Here is a 20,255-nt window from a genome sequence, read left to right as displayed (position 1 = left end):
ATTTGAGTCAGTCCTAATGAGGTAGATGGACTTGTAATTTAGAGCCTTGCCAATATATGCTGGATCATCGAGAAAGCAAAAGTTCCAGAAAAACATCTGCTTTATTGACTATGCCAAAGCCTTTGACTGTTCGGATCACAATAAACTGTGGAAAATTCTGAAAGAGATAGGAATACCAGACCACCTGACCTGCCACTTGAGAAACCTGTATGCAGGTCAGGAGGCAACAGTTAGAACTGGACATGGAACAACAACAGACTGGTTCCAAATAGAAAAAGGAGGATGTCAAAGCTGTATATTGTCAGCCTGCTTATTTAACTTATATGCAGAGTACATCATGAGAAATGCTGGGCTGGAAGAAACACAAGCTGGAATCAAGATTGCCAGGAGAAATATCAATAACCTCAGATATGGAGATGACACCACCCTTATGGCAGAAAGTGAAGAGGAACTAAAAAGCGTCTTGATGAAAATGAAAGAGGAGAGTGAAAAAGTTGGCTTAAAGCTCAACATTCAGAAAACGAAGATCATGGCATCTGGTCCCATCTCTTCATAGGCAATAGAGGGGGAAATAGTGTCAGACTTTATCTTTCTGGGCTCCAAAACCACTGCAGATGGTGACTGCAGCCATGAAATTAAAAGATGCTTACTCCTTGAAAGAAAAGTTATGACCAACCTAGATAGCATATTGAAAAGCAGAGACATTACTTTGCCAACAAAGGTCCGTCTAGTCAAGGCTATGGTTTTTCCAGTAATCATGTTTGGATGCGAGAGTTGGACTGTGAAGAAAGCTGAGCACCAAAGGATTGATGCTTTTGAACTGTGGTGTTGGAGAAGACTCTTGAGAGTCCCGTGGACTGCAAGGAGATCCAACCAGTCCATTCTGAAGAAGATCAGCCCTGGGATTTCTTTGGAAGGAATGATGCTAAAGCTGAAACTCCAGTACTTTGGCCACCTCATGCGAAGAGCTGACTGACTGGAAAAGACTCTGATGCTGGGAGGGATTGGGGGCAGGAGGAAAAGGGGACAACAGAAGATGAGATGGCTGGATGGCATCACCGACTCGATGGACGTGAGTCTGAGTGAACTCCGAGAGTTGGTGATGGACAGGGAGGCCTGGCATGCTGCGATTCATGGGGTCGCAAAGAGTCGGACACGACTGAGTGACTGAACTGATAACACAGTGAAGTGAGTCAGAAAGAGAAAAACAGGTATCATATACTAACACATAGATATGGAATCTAGAAAGATGGTACTGTTGAACCTATTTGCAGAGCAGCCGTGGAGACACAGACATTGAGAACAGACTTATGGACACAGCTTGAGTGGAGGAAGGAGAGGGTGGGATGTATAGAGGCAGTAACATGGAAACATACATTCAGTTCAGTTCAGTGGCTCAGTCATGTCTGACTCTTTGTGACCCCATGAATCACAGCACGCCAGGCCTCCCTGTCCATCACCAACTCCCGGAGTTCACTCAAACTCATGTCCATCGAGTCGGTGATACCATTCAGCCATCTCATCCTCTGTCGTCCCCTTTTCCTCCTGCCCCCAATCCCTCCCAGCATCAGAGTCTTTTCTAATGAGTCAACTCTTCGCATGAGGTGGCCAAAGTACTGGAGTTTCAGCTTTAGCATCATTTCTTCCAAAGAAATCCCAGGGCTGATCTCCTTCAGAATGGACTGGTTGGATCTCCTTGCAGTCCAAGGGACTCTCAAGAGTCTTCTCCAACACCACAGTTCAAAAGCATCAATTCTTCGGTGCTCAGCTTTCTGCACAGTCCAGCTCTCACATCCATACATGACCACTGGAAAAACCATAGCCTTGACTAGACGGACCTTTGTTGGCAAAGTAATATCTCTGCTTTTCAATATGCTATCTAGGTTGGTCATAACTTTCCTTCCAAGGAGTAATAACCAGTGGAAATTTGCTGTATGACTCAGGGAACTCAAACTGGGAATCTGTAACAACCTAGAGGGGTGGGATAGGGAAGGAGGTGGGAGGGATGTTCAAATGAGAGAGGAGCAACATAGGTAAACCCTATGGCTGATTCATGTTGATGTTTGGTAGAAACCAACACAATACTATAAAGCAATTGTCCTTCAATTAAAAAATAATTTAAAAAAACCTGCAAGTTTATGTGCAATGAAGACTAGGGCCTTTAGTTGATGATAAATTACAAGTCCAATTAAATACTTTGCTCTGTAATTTTTAGGCAGCTTTTGGTCTCTATGGCATTTAAAGGTTCTGCTGCTCACTTTTTTTTAGCGTATTTCCAAGTTTCAGATAATTTTTCTGCCATATTTATTATAATCTATTGAAACAGAGATGGGGGCCTGAGAATCTAATGTTCTAATGTTGATGAAATTTTGAGAAACACTGAGTAAAAATACTGGTGACTTTCAATGCCCATCTGAGATCAGGATCCATTATTGTAATGACAGCTGTTCCTTAGACTGTGGTTGTTTGTTTGTTTGTTTGTTTTTTCCAACCATGCTTGGCTCCTGGGCAGGGAGATCATTTGATCCCAGGTGGAGGGTTTCCCAGGCAGATAGATCCTCGAAAAGGCATAGTGGCCAGAAAGTGAAGGTACCAAGAAGAGTGTAGTTCACACACTGGATGTGAGATCCAGGCTGGGTGGGGAAAGAAGTAAGGCTAAGGGCCACATAATAGATGGGGAGAAAAGAGAGCAGTGGGTGTAAGACAGCCGAAGGGTCAGGAGACTGACCAAAGGAGTGAGACATTAAAGTTTTTGACATTCACAGGTGGGAGGAGTCTACAGTAATAGCAAAAACAAAGTCTAGGTTGTGTTTTCATGAGTCACTGGAGTGAAGTAGAGGTCATCCGGGAGAAGATTAGTGAGAATTACTTTCTCATGATTTATACTTTTCACAGGACACTATACTCGAAGCTTTAAAGCTGCTGTAAATCTTCTAAAGTAATGAGCCATTGTTCTGATGGCTTAGCGAGGCTGTGCCAAACGCACCAGATCTACATATGATAAGCAAAAGCCTTTCTGGTCTTTATGACTGTAATAATACCCTCAGACATTTATTGAGCACATTATTGTGGATTAGGCCCTTGATAGTAAGGAGGGTTGGAGAAGGCAATGGCACCCCACTCCAGTACTCTTGCCTGGAAAATCCCATGGACGGAGGAGGCTGGTAGCCTGCAGTCCATGGGGTCACGAAGAGTTGGACACGATTGAGTGACTTCACTTTCACTTTTCACTTTCATGCATTGGAGAAGGAAATGGCAACCTGCTCCAGTGTTTTTGCCTGGAGACGGCGGAGCCTGATGGGCTGCCGTCTATGGGGTCGCACAGAGTCGGACACGACTGAAGCGACAGCAGCAGCAGCAGTAGGGAGGGTTTTTATGCTTTGTTTTATCTTTTTATTTATTAATGTATTTATTTTTGGTCGTGCTGGGATGTTGTTGCCCTGTGGGCTTTCCTCTAGTTGCAAGCGGGGCTACTCTCTGGTTGCAGCCCATGGGCTTTTCTTTGCGGTGGCTTCTCTTATTGCAAAGCACGGTCTCTAGGGCACGCTGGCTCAGTTGTTTTGGCTTCCGGCTCTAGAGTTCAGGCTCAGGAGTTGTGACACATGCACTTAGTTGTTCTGTGGCGTGTGGGATCTTCCCGCCCAGGGATCTAACACGCATCTCCTGCACTGGCAGGCAGACTCTCTACCACTGAGCCACTAGGGAAGCCTGACAGTAGGTGTTTTCATACAGTACCTCATTTAATTCTTAACCCTGTGTGGTTTGATATAGTAGTATACCCATTTGAAGAAAAACTGACCTTTAGCAGCAGTAAACAACCTTCTCAAGATCACAGTGAGTGGTAGGGCATTTACATTCATCGTGTGACCCCAGGGCCCATTTGCTTAACCATTATGTTCTATGTAGAGTGTGAGCTTGGTGGGGATTGAAGAGGATTTAAAATCTCACTTTCCTTCATGTGATTCAGTTTTGTAAATTATTATTACATGCAGGCAGGAGTTTGGGCTTAAAGATCGAGCTGGGAGCTGTTTCTTTTCCTTAAAATTGCCACCATAACCCTCTTGCGGCTCTCGGCACATATCCATCTTATTGCAATATTTTTTCAAAAAATGAATGAAATGAAAGTATGGCCTTGAAGTATCTTTTTGAGATTGTCGTGATGCAGCTTTAAAAATCTTAGAGTAATAGGATCTATACAGTACTTTGTAGTCTGAAAATTCTTAGTGCTAAATAATGCATTAAAAATTTTCATTGAAGTCAAATGAAATAATGAAATAGGATATCCTGATTGATACTTGCAAGTCGTTCTTCGGAACACTTCCCTACTCTGAATGCCTCTCTTCTCTATTTCTTATAAGATCTCACAGATGTGTTACAAGATGTGACAGAAGTGACTCTTATTTAGAGGAAATATATAGTCAGACTCACCCGTGCACTCTGACACAAACCCTTGAAAGTCCACTGGAAAAATATAAGCCTCTCCTAGTTTATGATGATTGTAATGAAGGTTGCCTTGCTCTACGTTTTTGGCATATTTATGCAAGTTTCTTACATTTGTGTTTGTTCTTGTTAAAGAAAGTGTTTTTTGAAGTCATTTCATGTTCATGTTAATAAAATTAAATAAGATAATGTCTATTATTTTTAATAGTAATGTGACTACAATATGGGGTTAGCTGGAAGGTTACATAAAATCAGCATCATGAGCACATGTTTATCTGAAAAACACACTTGAAGTTTAGAAAGCAGCCTAAAATAAACATGTGTTCTTTGCTGTATTAATTCACTGCTATTTAAATTAACATTCCTTGTGTTTTCTCTTGAGATATATAGTAAAAAAAAAATTACTCAGCTATTTTCCTGGAGCAGTATCAAAATTTGTATCTGGCTTAACACATCTGACCTGACAGTATTCGGAGGAAATGAACACATGTTCTCTGAGTAATCCCCTAGATAAAATCTGCAGCCGAAGGGGCAGTGAGATCAAATTCCAGTGTTTTCTCTCCACTGAAATAAAATTAAAATTCAAAAGTTGCATGAAGAGGCTTTCTACCCTTTATGGCCCACTGTAGTCTGGTAGAGACCATCTAGGGGAGAAGGAGAAGTGGCTGACAAGCACAGTGGTGATGATGGAGTTGGAGAGGGAGAAAGAGCTGGACATGTGGAGTTACTGATGAGAGGGAGTGTATGGATTGGTCCTACGATACCCATTTTGAAAATTATTTTTCCAGTAGTGGTTACACTCGCTGTCAATTCTACCTTGTGAAAGTGAGTAATAGTAGGTGGTGTTAGCCTGGTCACAGATTATTATTCTTTCCAGTTACAAAGCTAAGCAGAAAATCTGGAGCCTTTTACTTCCTGACCCTATTACCGTCCTTTTTCAAACCCTCGTGTTAAGTAAGGGGCCTCGACCAAGAAAAATACTTGAGGGCTGTAGAGTAATAAGAAGAACCTTTTTTTTTTTCCTTCCCCCGTTGGCTTAAAGAAAAATAAGCTTTCTGCTTATTTCTTTGACCTTATGGGGAAAACTATTCCCTGGGTTGTACCCTTAGCCAGAGGAAAAGGAACAAACTCAGATCTTCTGTTGGAGACGTCCTAGCCTTTTCTCCAAGTCAGCCCATCTCAGCCTTGACACTATCTGACACTTCAGGTCCATCACCCTTTTATTCTTGGGGGCTGTTCTGTGCCATGTAAGATACTTTAGCCAGAGTCTTTGGCCTCTACCCACTGGATGCTGGTAGCGCCCTCCCCGTCCAGTGGTGACCTGTCTCTTGTTGTTGTTTAGCCCCTCAGTCAGGGGGGTGGCTTGCCACGCCCTCCTCCAGGGCATCTCTCCCACCCACCTCTATGCTCTGCCAAGTGGAAGGTAGAATTGTTCCAATGTCCCCCACCCCTATTTGAGAACCTCTGCTGTCATGTGTTAGGTGATTTGTTGATAATATTTTCCCGATTTTAGTGTTATTTTTTAAATATTTTGTCCCATTTCAAGTATTTTGGTGTAGAATAGGCTTCGCTTTTAAGCACTGTAGAAATAAACTGGAAGCACATTTTCTAACTTGGGCAAAAATGAGCACAGGGTCTTTCTTTGATTTGAGAATTCAACACTGTCACCTTTGGATGCGTGGTACAGTGTTTTTTTGTTGTGCAGGTGGGGACCCTTTTGTGGGTCAGGAATATATATTTAAAACCATATTGAGTCGCAGTGTAAAATACATTTTTTACTTTGTAATAACAGAGAAAAACATTTGAAAACTGCTGGTCTAGTGTCCCTTTTCAACTGGAATATTCTAAACATGTTCTTCATAGCAGTCGGTATTTGGTCAGCCCAGCCAAATCAGGTTAAACTTATCAAATAGACTCGGAAATATGAAACATTCAAGCTTGTGGATTGCAGTAGGTTTGAGACTTTCTTTTAACTTTAGTTTCTGGTGCATATCATCTTGTTTGCAAGAGGAGAAAAGCTCTGAACTGCATCACATATTTTAGAACATTCTTGGCACGTAACTTGTGGACTATTCATGCCCTCCCCCTACACAAGATACTGAAAAAAGACAGCTCCATTTTAATTGTTTTCTTCATCAGCACGTGTGCAAAAATCCTGTTTTTCATCGGTTAGTATTTATTTTGTTAACTTTTGTAAGAACTACACTGCATAGGAGAAAAGGCAAAAAGACATTTTGTGTATTTATGAAGAATCAAACAAATATGAACATAAAGATGTCTAAAAATTGATATCTAAAACAGATATCTCCTCACACTCTACTTGTCCTTTTGAAAAAATCATTTTTACATGACAACCTTAGGTTAAATAATAGCCTGTGGGGAATACATGAAATGCCACAATCTGCCTTTACTAAGTTCTGACTTCAGCTGTTAATAGCAAAATTCTTGGCTTTCTGAAATCCATCAACACTTCTAATCACTTAAAAAACTGCCTTAGTTTTATGCATACTAAAGAAAATACACTTATATTTTGAATTACTTCATTTATTCAGGGTACTTTTTAAAGATTGAAACACTTCCAGAAAGCTCGGTTTCATCTTTTCAGTGGTAAGAGTACATTTCTGACTAGTTTCATATTGCTATTAATAGAAGTTCTCTTAGGATGGTTGTCTTTTTCTCTAAGGAAAAATGTTGGTGATTATTCAAAAGTTATTTAAATTATAATTCATTTATTTTCACAAGGGAGGTTTTTGTATTTCTGTGTTTTTAATTTAGGTGATATCCAGTAGCGATATTAAAGGTATTTTCATGGTAGTTTCAGGGGAACTTTGTGGTTATTTTCTATTCCTCTGAGTTGTATAACGTTCTAAAGTTTATATTTGTAAAAGATCAGTGGATGTATCACAAAAACTCACAGGTTTATTTAATGGTGCCTTTCTGTACTATATTATTGAGCCACAATGCCTCATTTTTGTGTGTGGAGTGAAGGCAGGTATAGAAGACAAATGAAGTCCTGGTGGGTCAGATGGTAAAGAATCCGCCCACAATTAGGGAGACAGGTTCGATGCCTGGGCTAGGAAGATCCCCTGGAGGTAGCCATGGCAACCCACTCCAGAATTCTTGTCTAGAGAATCCCCATGGACAGAGGAACCTGGCGGGCTACAGTCCATGGGGTCACAAAGAGTCAGACACAACTGGGTGACTAAGCACAATGATGGTTAAAAGCTACCAACAGAGGGAGATTGATTTAAGAAGCCAGATGTTGGCATTGACCTTAGTAGACTAAGTAACAATACTAATGTGGATTTGAGAGTAAAATTTCCTTATTAGCAAAAGACACTAAGTATTATCCTCAGAATCTAGGTACAGAGTTGTTCCTTCCTTGAAGCTAGTTTTGGGACTAGTTAGAGATAACTTTTTCATAAGTTAAAGTACAGTTTCTTTATTCATTCAATTCAGTTCAGTTCAGTCGTGTCCGACTCTTTGTGACCCCACGGACTGCAGCACGCCAGGCCTCGCTGTCCATCACCAACTCCTGGAGCTTACTCAAACTCATGTCCATGGAGTTGGTGATGCCATCCAACCATCTCATCCTCTCGTCCCCTTCTCCTTCCGCCTTCAATCTTTCCCAGCATCAGGGTCTTTTCAAATGAGTCAGCTCTTCGCATCAGGTGGCCACAGTATTGCAGTTTCAGCTTCAGCATCAGTCCTTCCAATGAATATTCAGGACTGATTTCCTTTAGGATGGACTGGTTGGATCTCCTTACAAATAAACATTTATTTTACAACTGCTACTTGCTAGATACTGTGTTCTTATTCATAGGCTTTTAAAACTCTGTTCTAGTAAATAAAATCAGCCCTGCATTGTTCTTAAGAATAAAAAATCAAGATAATAGAAAGTTTTCTTAAATTCATCTGTATCCATATTGAGGTTAAAACTCAGAAGTGTCACTTTTAATAGTTTTTTTTTGAAGTTCTGAACTATTCGAAAAGGTAATTATAAACAGCTCTTTTGAAGGAGAAAATACTATCATTTTGAAAGGATGTATTCATTTTCCTATTAGACATTTATTTGAATCCCATCATTAAGGAATGCTAAATGATACAATTGGAGCAGCAGCTGAAACTTTTTAATCAGTTTTGTTGTCTCTTTCAAGGTGCTCAGTGAAATAGCACATTTTATGATAAAGGGAAGAATGCGGATATTGGATTTTTACAATGTGTTAAGTTAGCTAGGTTTCCATATTAAGTTGCTGAGGGAATTTCTGGAACAAACAATGCTGCTACCAAGATGTGAAGGGTTGCCGTGTCCTCCTCCAGGGGATCTTGCCCACCCAGGGGTCGAACCCCCATCTCTTAAGTCTCCTGCATTGGCGGGCTGGTTCTTCTACCACTTGTGCCACCTGGGAAGCCCGTCTTTAGTATAGCTTAAGTATTTTTAGAAATCATTCAACTTCTTACAGAAATTTTAGAAAAGGCTTGTGGTATTTGTAAGTAAATAGATGAAACTGATCATGTAGATTTATTTTTATAGTTTTATTTATTTTGAACAATTACTGTGAATCAGTACTCTTAAAGATTGGATTTATTATGATATGTATATATAAATATGGTATAATTGTTGCTAAGTTTTGTTTACTTCTGTTTATTCTGATTGGAAAGTTCTTTGAACTCATAAAGCTAACCATTGATTATTTTGATCTAACCTGGCTTCACCTGGCTCACACAAGTAGATTTACCAAGAACCATGTCATTTAGTGTATCTTGTGTACCAGAGGTATTGGTGGTTGGTATAAAATATCTGATGTCATATGTATTTTAAAATATTCACAGAACCCTGATTATTTATAGTGTAAGTTAAAGATATAAAGAATAATATATCACTTTTTTAACTTTTTTTTTTTAAAGGTGATGGATGTGGACATACTGTACTAGGTCCTGAAAGTGGAACCCTGACGTCTATAAACTACCCACACACCTATCCTAACAGCACTGTTTGCGAATGGGAGATTCGTGTAAAGACGGGAGAGAGAGTGCGCATCAAATTTGGTGACTTTGACATCGAAGATTCTGATTCTTGTCACTTTAATTACTTGAGAATTTACAATGGAATTGGAGTTGGTAGAACCGAAATAGGTAGGACATTTTCAATATATCAGTGGCTGAGTTTTAAAACTGAAGCCGTATTAGATACTTAACATTGAGTAATTATGCTCCGTAGGATATGTGGGAAATTATTGGAATGTCTGGAAATCTTAAATTTGAATCTTTTTTTGGAAAAGAAGATTCTTGTCTGTCTTGTCCACTTTTCTAATAAGCTTGTGTTGGTTTCTTTGCAACAAGATACCACTCTACTGCTTCTAAGGAGGAGAAAGTTAAGTTAATTATCTTTTTGTATTGGTTTTTTTCTTTGATAATTTTATCTGCAATTAAATATAAGTCATGCTTAGGAGTCAGTATATCATAGTAATTAAGAGCACAGGTTTTGGATTCAAACTTCCTGTTAGTAAAGTACTAACTCTGCTCCTAGCTTGCTCTGTGTCCTCAGGCAAGTTACCTGATCTCTGTTTCCTCAGTTGTAATATAGCAAATGAGACTAGTACATGTGAAGTGCTTAGAATGGTACCTGACACATAATATTTGCTTAGTAAATATTAGCTGCTGTTGTCCTTACTTTTAGCTAAGAACAATGGTTCTCAATTATGGCTGCATTTTAGAGTCACCTGGATAGACTTTGAAATAATACCAGATCTCTGGTCCCCTACCTAGAGCAGTTGAATCAGGATTGGGTGGGACCCACACCTTGGGATTTTTAAAGCTTCCCAGGAGAATATACTTTGAGGTCAAGTTGAGAACCTTTGGTTAGAGATCAGCACCTTTCTCTCTAGCAGGAAAGGTAGAAAAATTCCTAAGACTATCTTGGTGAATTAATATCATAAAATAAATAACTCTAAAATTATCTGTGACTTTATTTGGAAAGACTTAATGATACAGGTATGTAAAAGTCTTTTAGAACTATAACTGGAACTTAGTATCTTGTCCTGTTGAGCATCGTGTGCATCTCCTGGGCTCCTCTCCATCTGGAGTCAAACCCTTCATCTCTTCCCCACTTTTCAGCCTCTTACCTACCAAGAGGAACAGTTCCTGGTCTATTGAGTGATAACCACTGTTGTCTCCCAGTCAGCTCTCAATTAATCTGGGTTCTTGATCACCATGTGCATGTTGCCTTGAATATATGGTCTCGGATAAACTTTTAGAAACTCAGATCGCCTGAGGAGCTATCTATTACTGTAACACTAATAGAAGGCAGCTGGATATTAACTCCCTCCTGAGGTGATGCAGTAGGGACTTAGCAGTACCACCTGAGCAGCTTTGAGACAACCATGAAAAAAGTGAACGATGATCTGATCAAGCCCTTAGCAGCTTATAGGAAATAAAGGAGCTAGAGAAACACATTCTATCAACCATAAAGACTACATATAAGTAGCATTTTTTTAAAAAAGAAAAGGAAGGAGATCAAGATAACTGGCATGCATTAGAGAGAGATGTCTTCCAAAAGTAATATGTGGCCCTTGTGATTTTGTTTGGATCTTGATCCAAATTGATTGCAATAAAACATTTTTAAGATAAGCAGAGAAATTTTAGGGTAAGATAAGAGTAATTGGGCATACAGCAATACTCAGGAGTAATTTTTTGGGGTGTGGTAATGTTATATTGGTTTGTTCAAGATCTGGTTTGTTAGAGACATTCTGAAGTTCAAACAAAATGTCTTGGATTTGTTTTTAAATATGTCAGAGAAAAAAGTGGTAGGAAGAGGGCAGGTGAAACCAGAATGGCACACCGGGCACATGGGAGTGCATCTCTCTACTTTGGTGTTTTTTTTTTTTTACTTTCCATAATGAAAGTGCTTTTTATTAAAAAAAGAAGACAAGAGGATTATGTATTTGGACAATAGGGTTATGCTGCTAAAGAGGAAGAGTGACATGGGAAAGAAATGGAGCACAGATTTTAAATCACTCACCAGGTTCTCATCCCAGTTCTAGGACCTACTTGCTGAGAATCGTTTCTACAGGGCCTCGGTCCAGACTGCAAAGGCATCACCTGTACTGTAGGAAGCTTAAATGAAGTAGTACTTTACAGTGCTCAGCCCTCCCTTATTTCCATGGGGTTTGTTTTCCCTTGCTATCTCTTCACACAGGTGAGTGGAAAGATGCAGAAAGGTCAGGGGGACTGAGTGATGATGATTCCTGTTGGACTTTAGTTCTGCTCCACCCCACCTCCCTACCCCTCCCATCACCACCTACCATATATCCTCTGGTCCTCCATTTGAGGAGCTGTTTGGGGCGGGGCGGGGGAGGGGGGCAGGGTAGAAAAGTAACTTTCCGGATTGGCAGAGAAATAAAGGTCATTCAAGAATAACTGTTTAATATTCTGATTAGGTAGATATGCCAGGAATTATAGGATAGAAACAAATATATGTGGGCATTAAGATTCCAGTGACAATGGTAAAGAATCCTGTTTTCTGTGTTATCTTTTCTCAGGGTCCCTTCTGAACAGAGGCAGCTTCAAATGAGCTGCATTTTCCTATAAATATGGTTCCTACATTGGTATAAAGCTTAGATTTTTTTTCCCCCTGTAAGTGTTAATTTTAGGGACTTTTATCCCCTGAAAGATTGTATTATGGAATAATCAAGAAAGCGAAAGGAATGTTTCTCAAGGAATCACTTTTTAAATTGTAAATCATTAGAATGTGACTTAATTGATAAAGCACTTTTGGTTTACATGGTTATTTTCTATTTTCTTTAAAGAGTGGGCAGTAATATGTAACATTATTTAAACATATGACTGTTTTATGATACTATATAACAACTTTCTAAGTAGCTAGACTGTCCAGAAATCTTTGTGAAATTAGTGTAGTGGTACCTATTTTCACTGACAAAAAGGATGTGTTTAATGATAGAGTTAAGACTGGCTCTTCAGATCTGTTCCTTTTATAGGCAGATTGTGTTGGAATGAGAAAAACTTTCATTGTGGCTTTTCCCCTTTGATTATTCTTTAATCCTTGGTGTCTGAGACATAGTGGTTGCTCTGTGGTTGCCCCACAATCATAGAGGTGAAAATTAAATTCATTTGTTGTTAATCTTAACTTTCTATACATATATAACTCCAATATTTTATTTTGGTTCATAGATATCTACTAGCATTGTTTCTGGAGAAGGCAATGGCACCCCACTCCAGTACTGTTGCCTGGAAAATCCCATGGATGGAGGAGCCTGGTAGGCTGCAGTCCATGGGGTCGCTAAGAGTCGGACACGACTGAGCGACTTCACTTTCACTTTTCACTTTCATGCATTGGAGAAGGAAATGGCAACCCACTCCAGTGTTCTTGCCTGGAGAATCCCAGGGACGGAGAGGCCTGGTGGGCTGCAGTCCATGGGGTCGCACAGAGTCAGACATGACTGAAGTGACGCAGCAGTAGCAGCAGCAGCAGCAGCAGCATCGTTTCCCTGATGGATATTGTTGATAATTAGTCCAGACATGGAATTTAAAAACAAATATTTAAAAGAAAAATCTTTGCTTACTTGTAACCTTTTCCCACTCTATTGTATATATTTTCTTCCTGGATTTTGCTTAAAATTTCCATTTTAAATGAACTTTTGGGGAGATGAAGTAATTTGTGGGTAGATCTCTAAAAGAGAAGCTAAATATTTTAAAACCTAGTAGCTATTAAAGGAAAATGCATTCTGTAAAAGAAATGTAAATGTGTGTCTACGTGTTCAAAGGTATATTTAAAGATACATATTCTGTCTTAAACCTTCATCCAAAGTATCTTTAAAAATTGTGTCTCTTAGATTCTTCAGATAATATTTACAAAGAGGGAAACTGAGGTCCTCAGGGCTTCATCTCGTAAATGATTCTGTGTCTATTATGTTTTCAGAGAAGTTTCTCTTTCTGTATTGTTTGTCCTCTTTCTCTCTAATATGCTTAGGTCTTCCTTGTTTAAGAGAAAAAGTAAATATATTTTCTTTCTCTTTACCACCAAACCTCTTGAAAATGCTGAAGTGATGATATTAGGTATGTAATGATGATAATGATTTCTAATTTTTTTTATTTCTTATTCTGTAGAGGCTCAGTTTAATAATGAAAATAACTACCATGCATGCAGTGCTTGCATTGTGCCAGGTACTATTCAAATCTCTCTTGTCAATTAACTTATGTAGTCTTCACAAGAGCTCTTGAGATAGGTACTTTTATCACCCCCATTTACTGATGAGAGAACTGCAGCACAGAGAGGTTGAATAAATTGCCCAAGGTCACACAGCTGGCGAATTGCTGTGTGGAATTCAAACCTAAGCAGCCTGGCTCCAGAATTGGTGCCTCTTACTGTAAGCCCTTGGCATGCTTAATTGTATTGAGTCCTACAAGAATCCTACACATTATTCCCATAAAACAGATAAATTAAAAAAAGGTAAGCAACTTGCCCAAAGTCGTATAGGCAGAGTTGAGACTTGAATTAAGGTCTGGCTAACAGCAAAGTCTATAACCTCAACCACTAGGCTATAGAGTAATAGATACCAGCTATTAGCAGGTATCTATTGGCAGGTATTAACAGGTATCCAGCCAGTACATGAGACACAAGAGACATGATTTCTATCCCTGGGTTGGAAAAATCCCCTGGAATAGGAAATTGCAAACCCACTCCAGTATTTCTTGCCTGGAAAATTCCATGGACAGAGGAGCCTGGCGGGCTACAGTCCATGGGGATGCGAAGCGCAGGACCTGACTGAGCGTACACAGGTGGTGGTGGTGACATTACTCCTTAATTGTTTTTACTACATGGTCCACTTACCCTATGGAGAAGGAAATGGCAACCCACTCCAGTATTCCCGCCTGGAGAGCCCTGTGGACGGAGGAGCCTGGTGGGCTGCTGCCCGTGGGGTCACACAGAGTCGGCCACTGAAGCGACTTAGCATGCATGCATGCATGGGAAAAGGAAATGGCAACCCACTCCAGTATTCCTGCCTGGAGAACCCTGTGGACGGAGGAGCCTGGTGGGCTGCTGCCCGTGGGGTCACACAGAGTCGGACACTGAAGCGACTTAGCGTGCATGCATGCATGGGAAAAGGAAATGGCAACCCACTGCAGTGTTATTGACTGGAGAATCCCAGGGACAGAGGAGCCTGGTGGGCTGCCGTCTATCGGGTCGCACAGAGTTGGACACGACTGAAGCAGCTTACAGCAGCAGCAGCCACTTACCCTAAACTGTTGAAACTAGCAACTTTCTAGTCAACATTTACTTTTTCCTTTTAGCTTTTTCCTTTATTTATTTTGAAATAACCATTTTTTGGGGGGGTGAGGGGGGGCACGTGGCAGCTTGCAGGATCTCATTTCCCTGATAAAGGACTAAATCTGGGCCACAGGAGTGAAAGCCCAGAATCCTAACAACTAGGTCACCAGGAAACTCCCTATTCTGACATTATTTTTTCTTTACAGTCAGTATTATAAAATATTTAATAGTAGTTTAAACATAGGTATTGACCAATCAAAACAAGTGTCAGCCCTGAAAAATCTGTTTTCTACAGTGACTAAAATATGTTAACTGATGCACAAACATAAGAGAGACGAACTTTTTATACAACAAACACAACTTATATGAAAGCTAACCACCCAGAGGTAATATCTTCCTTCATTAACTCGCTCAGATTTCTATTACAAATTATCCTAATCCTTACCCTTCTCTCTCTCTAAATCCTAGTTGGACATGTAACTCTTGTATTTAGCTTCAGCCTCATGCTTAATTTAACTCTCTAAACCTCAGTCAACTGATTTTTCTTTTTGCAAGCTTTGTCATTTTCTCTTTGGACAATCTCCTCAAACGTTTGGTATTTTGCCTTCCAAGGGGACACTGGAGATGTCTGGAGATGTTTTTGGTTGTCCCACCAGGGACAGGCAGTGTTCCTGGCATCTAGGAGGTGTGTTATGTGCCCTACAGTCATGGGACAGGCCCCAAAAGCACTGTCAGACTCAAATTCTCAGTAGTGCTGCTTTAGATTATCAGCTCACTGCCTCTAAGTTGATCCTCAGGTAGTTAGTATTAAAATAAACATTGTACACATTCTGTTACTGTTAATAGTTTTTTAGTTTTACTGCATTGTGCTTAGAAAAATTATAATATTCTACTTTATGGAACTTGCTTTTATGTATAACCTAAGATATCTTTTTTTGTGACTGTCTCATGTATGCTCAAGAGGATGGTTTATTCTCGAATAGTAAGATATAAAGTTTAATATGCATCCAAAATATCTTATTCTGTTTAGGTTTTCATATTTTTATCTACTTGATCTGTTTCTAGTGTCTTTTTTCTTTCGGCATATCTTTGGGTTTTTACTTTTATAAAGGTGATTGCAATGTCGTTGCATAGCTATTCATAATTATGATGTCTTCATTTTAAATAGTGACTTCTAGCATTAAAAAGTTTCTCCTTTGTCATATTTAGTACTTTTTAGTTTGTATTTTTCTTTGTCTGATATTAGTATCACATAGACACCTTCCTCCTTATCTCTTTTTACATTCATTTGCTTGACATTCCTGTTTGTTCATTCCTTTCCTTTTAGCCTTGCTGAATCATTTTGTTTAGGATGTATTTCTTGTATATAACATACTTGAGGGTCTCATTTTATGAACCAAATTGAAAATATTTTTTTTAAATAATTAAAGCTAAGACCTGTTTTATCTGTTTATAAAACTAAGTTGTTTTTTTTTTTGTCTTAACTCATGTTATTTTAAGGTATAATCAGTCATGTGTTTTATATTTGCTGTGTTTATTTCTTTGTATTATTTTCTTTTCATCTATATTTAAACTCCTTTTGGAGTTTAAATAAGTTTTGTAGTTTTAAGTATTACCTTCCAATTTTACTTTTTTTTATTTGATTTTATGTTCTTAAATGCCTCTAATCCCATTGACTTCATGCTTTATTATCTGATTTGTCTATTATTCATGGTGTCTTTTCATTCCTACCAGTTGCCTGTAACTCCTATCTTTAATTCATATAACATTCAGTGAACTGTTCTATTAGGTTGGTGCAAAAGTAATTGTGATGTTTGCCTTGTTGAAATTTACCATTTGATATTGAATACGTTCTTAAATAAATATGGTTATGTTATACCTCATTTTACTACATGTCTTTCACTGTGTGTTTTTTTTTTTTGCTAATGACATTACTTGCTGTGTATTTTATATGTATTTTAGACTATGGAAATGATGTTAGACAAAAAAGCAAATTTAAGTGATTTTCTTATATTTGAGTTCAAAATGGGTCAAAAAGCAGCAGAGACAACTTGCCACATCAACAACACATTTGGCCCAGGAAGTGCTAACAAACATACAGCACAGTGGTGGTTCAGGAAGGTTTGCAAAGAAGACAAGAGCCTTGAAGATAAGCGTAGTGGCCAGCCATCAGAAGTTGAAAATGACCAATTGAGAGCATCATCGAAGCCGATCCTCTTATAATTATACGAGAAGTTGCTGAATTCAGTGTCGACCATTCTATGGTCGTTTGGCATTTGAAGCAAATTGGAAAGGTGAAAAAGCTCAATAAGTGGGTGCCTCGTGAGCTGACCACAAATCAGAAAAATCATCGTTTTGAAGTATCGTCTTCTCTTATTCTGTGCAACAATAAGGAACCATTTCTTGATCAGATTGTGACTTGCAATGAAAAGTGGCTTTCATACAACAACCGGTGATCACCAGCCCAGTGGTTGGACTGGAAAGAAGCTCCAAAGCACTTCCTAAAGCCAAACTTCTCCAAAAAAAGGTCATGGTCACTGTTTGGTGGTCTGTCACTGGTCTGATCCACTACAGCTTTCTGAATCCTGGCAAAACCATTACATCTGAGAAGTATGCTCAGCAAATCTATGAGATGCACCAAAAACTGCAATGCCTGCAGCTGGCATTGGTCAACAGAAAGGGCCCACTTCCTCTCCATGACAAAGCCTGACCACATGTCTCACACCAATGCTTCAAAAGTTGAATGAATTGGGCTGCGCAGTTTTACCTCGTTCACCATTTTCACCTGACCTCTCGTCAGCCTACGACCACTTCTTCAAGCATCTGGACGACTTTTTGTGGGAAAAATGCTTCCACAACCAGCAGGAGGCAGAAAATGTTTTAAAAGAGTTTATCAAATCCTGGAGCACTAATTTTTATGCTACAAGAATAAGAAAGCATATTTCTCATTGGCAAAAATGTGCTGATTGTAATGGTTCCTATTTCGATTAATAAAGATGTGTTGGAGCCTATTTATAATGATATAAAATTCACAGTCCGAAACTGCAATTACATTTGTACCAACCTAATTCTTTCCTCTTTCCTTCCTGCTGCTTTCCTCATTTCTACTCTGACAGAACAAAATTCATAACACATAGCCTGTATCATATAATATCTTAAATCTTCAACTCATCCAACTTTTATCACTGTTTAAATATATTAAATGCTCACTGGCAGTCTTTTTACTTAAGTTCTCCCAACTGTATCTTAAATGAATGAAGTTCATCTTTGAATAGATTGATTCCTTAAAAGAGGCTTGAGTATAGTTATCTTGCATGTTTAGAGCTGCTTAATTTAAAATTTTTTCTTACCTTGAGTATCAGTTTGATCTTATATGTAAGTTTTTGGTTCATATGTTCATTCTTTGATGGTTTTTTTTTTTTTCAATCTTTGAGTTAAAAAAAAATGCTCTTCCATTATTGCCTGGCTTTTTTATGTAATTGTTGTTTTTTGAGAAGTTTGATACTAATTGAATTCTCTTGCCCTTATAAGATATTTAATTTTTGTATTGAAGCTTATGTAAAGATTCCTTTAAAGTCAAACAGTTTTACAAGGATATGTATTGAAGTTTATCATTGGGTTAGTTTTCACTGTATCCAATGAGCTCTTTCACTATTTAGATTCTAGAAAACTTTCTTGAATTATAGTTTAATGTTATTTCTGTTTCATTGTCGTGTGTATCTTTTTAAAATACCTTAATTGTAAGAAAACAGCCTTCTTTGCTGTTTCAATCACATTCATTTAAGCCACGTTCTCACTGATACTTTTTACTTTTTTCAGTTTCCTTTTCTCATTGTATTTGTTCTTTTCTTTGACATTTATTATCATATTTGCATTAGAATATTATTCCTTGTGCACCTTGTAATATTTCTGACATAATTTTGTCACTTTTTTGCATTTCTTTTCTGAGATCAGCCAACTGTTTTTTTCCCCTGCTTTTGGTCCATTTCTGTTCTTAGTTTTTGAGTTTCTGTTTTGAGGTGTTTTGCCATATCCCCAGTTGCTTGTTTGAGGACATTTAATTAAGTTTAGTGTTGTGTTCCAGTTTCTTTCTGTTTTACCATCGTTTTGGGGGATGAGGGGGTTTCCATAAATTGAATTGCTGAGATTCTCATTTTTTTTCCTACCTTTTTTGTTTAAATAGATAAAGACAATGCCTAAGTATTTCTGTGGACAGTGCTGGCAGTTTGCAGTGGTTTATATGGTTTACAAGTTTTGTAGTTTATCATAAGTTTATGATAGCCCTCTTCTATTAGTGTAGTAAATTTTTCTTTCCTACTTTTTTTTTCCCCTCAAGAGAAGAGGCCATAGAAGGGAAGGGATTGAATATCCTTTATATATATACATATATATATATATATGTATGTATGTATCTTGCAAGATCCTAAATTTCCTGCTCTTATTTGATCGCGTCCCCATCTTTGCCATACAGTTTCCATCTCTCTCTGCTACTTTTAACCTACTTCTCCCACCGAAGTGTTTCCTATCCAAAATTGCCCTATTCAGGATTTCTTTGCTTTTAAGTTCCTTCTCTGAGGTCAGTTGTCTTACCTACCAGTGGATTTAGTTTTCAGTATTTTCTAGCTATGCGTGGTTTATCTTAAGTGTCTTTGTCTCCCCTGATGGGTCTTTCATTAACATTTGCCACTTAAATTACTGTTAGACTCCATGAAATCTCTTGATATGTTTTAGGGATTTGTGACCCTCACAAAAATAAAATAAATTTCATTCTTGGAGTTTCTTTTAAAGTTTTCTTTGTCAAAAAAAAAAATTATTATTTTACATCAAGTTAAAGTATAAATTATTTCATTTGAAAGAAGTGTTATTACAGTAAAATCATCATTAATATTTTATTTATGGGCAGGAGTTAAAGAAGTGATTGCTAATCTTAATGATTATGGGTGTCTTATGTAGTAGATATAAGAGCCATGTAAGAATTTCACGTGAGATAAAGTCCTGGTCTGTGAAAACATGATCTCAGGAAGGCTAAAGTCATCTCATATCTGTTTACCACAAAAATACATTGATTACTGTGAATTTTTTTTTCATTAGAAGCTAGATGGGTACCCACATTTAACTTGGATTTGTTCCTAATGCAGAAGCGTTGTATGAGGTTGTTTGTTGCATTGGAAAGTACAGAAGCCACATGCATTTCAAAAGGCCTTAGTGAATCTGTGTACTCTAGAATGGTCAAGCTGGTTTGTGGACAAGAACAGAGAAATGCTAAAGCTTTGTCTCTGTAAATGGTGTCCTTTGGAATGTTTTTTCTAATGTTTTGAGACAGGTTAGTGAGGAATTGACACCTGTCCCATTTCTCATTGTCATTCAACTGGATAAAACTAAGCCATGTGATGCTGACCGTGCCCAAGAACTCCTGTTTGTGAACCCTTACAGGAGATATGAAAAAGTCTTTGACATCTTATAAGTGGTAAAAAGTTTACTTTTCCAGAAAATCTTTGAAAGAAATTTCTTGGTATGCTCTGTATGT

General features: G+C 38.4%; 1 protein-coding gene and 1 pseudogene across 2 annotated transcripts in view; both read left to right on the top strand.

Moving 5' to 3' along the window:
- DCBLD2 (discoidin, CUB and LCCL domain containing 2) overlaps positions 1-20,255 on the top strand; it is an 84,434-nt gene that overhangs the window by 13,094 nt on the left and 51,085 nt on the right. Inside the window, exon 2 of one of the 2 annotated variants that reach the window (XM_055567893.1) lies at positions 9,349-9,576. The exons of the other annotated variant lie outside the window; for it this stretch is intronic. Coding sequence (XP_055423868.1) covers positions 9,349-9,576 — 228 coding nt within the window. The remainder of the gene's footprint in view (positions 1-9,348; positions 9,577-20,255) is intronic. 2 annotated transcript variants of the gene reach the window in all.
- On the top strand, positions 16,694-17,939 carry LOC129643444 (histone-lysine N-methyltransferase SETMAR-like; annotated as a pseudogene).

The sequence above is a fragment of the Bubalus kerabau genome, chromosome 2 (genome assembly GCF_029407905.1).
Source record: "Bubalus kerabau isolate K-KA32 ecotype Philippines breed swamp buffalo chromosome 2, PCC_UOA_SB_1v2, whole genome shotgun sequence".
In the NCBI taxonomy this organism is placed as follows: domain Eukaryota; kingdom Metazoa; phylum Chordata; class Mammalia; order Artiodactyla; family Bovidae; genus Bubalus; species Bubalus kerabau.
The sequence above is the reverse complement of the archived record's forward strand: the minus strand, read 5'-3'. Positions and strand labels throughout refer to the sequence as shown.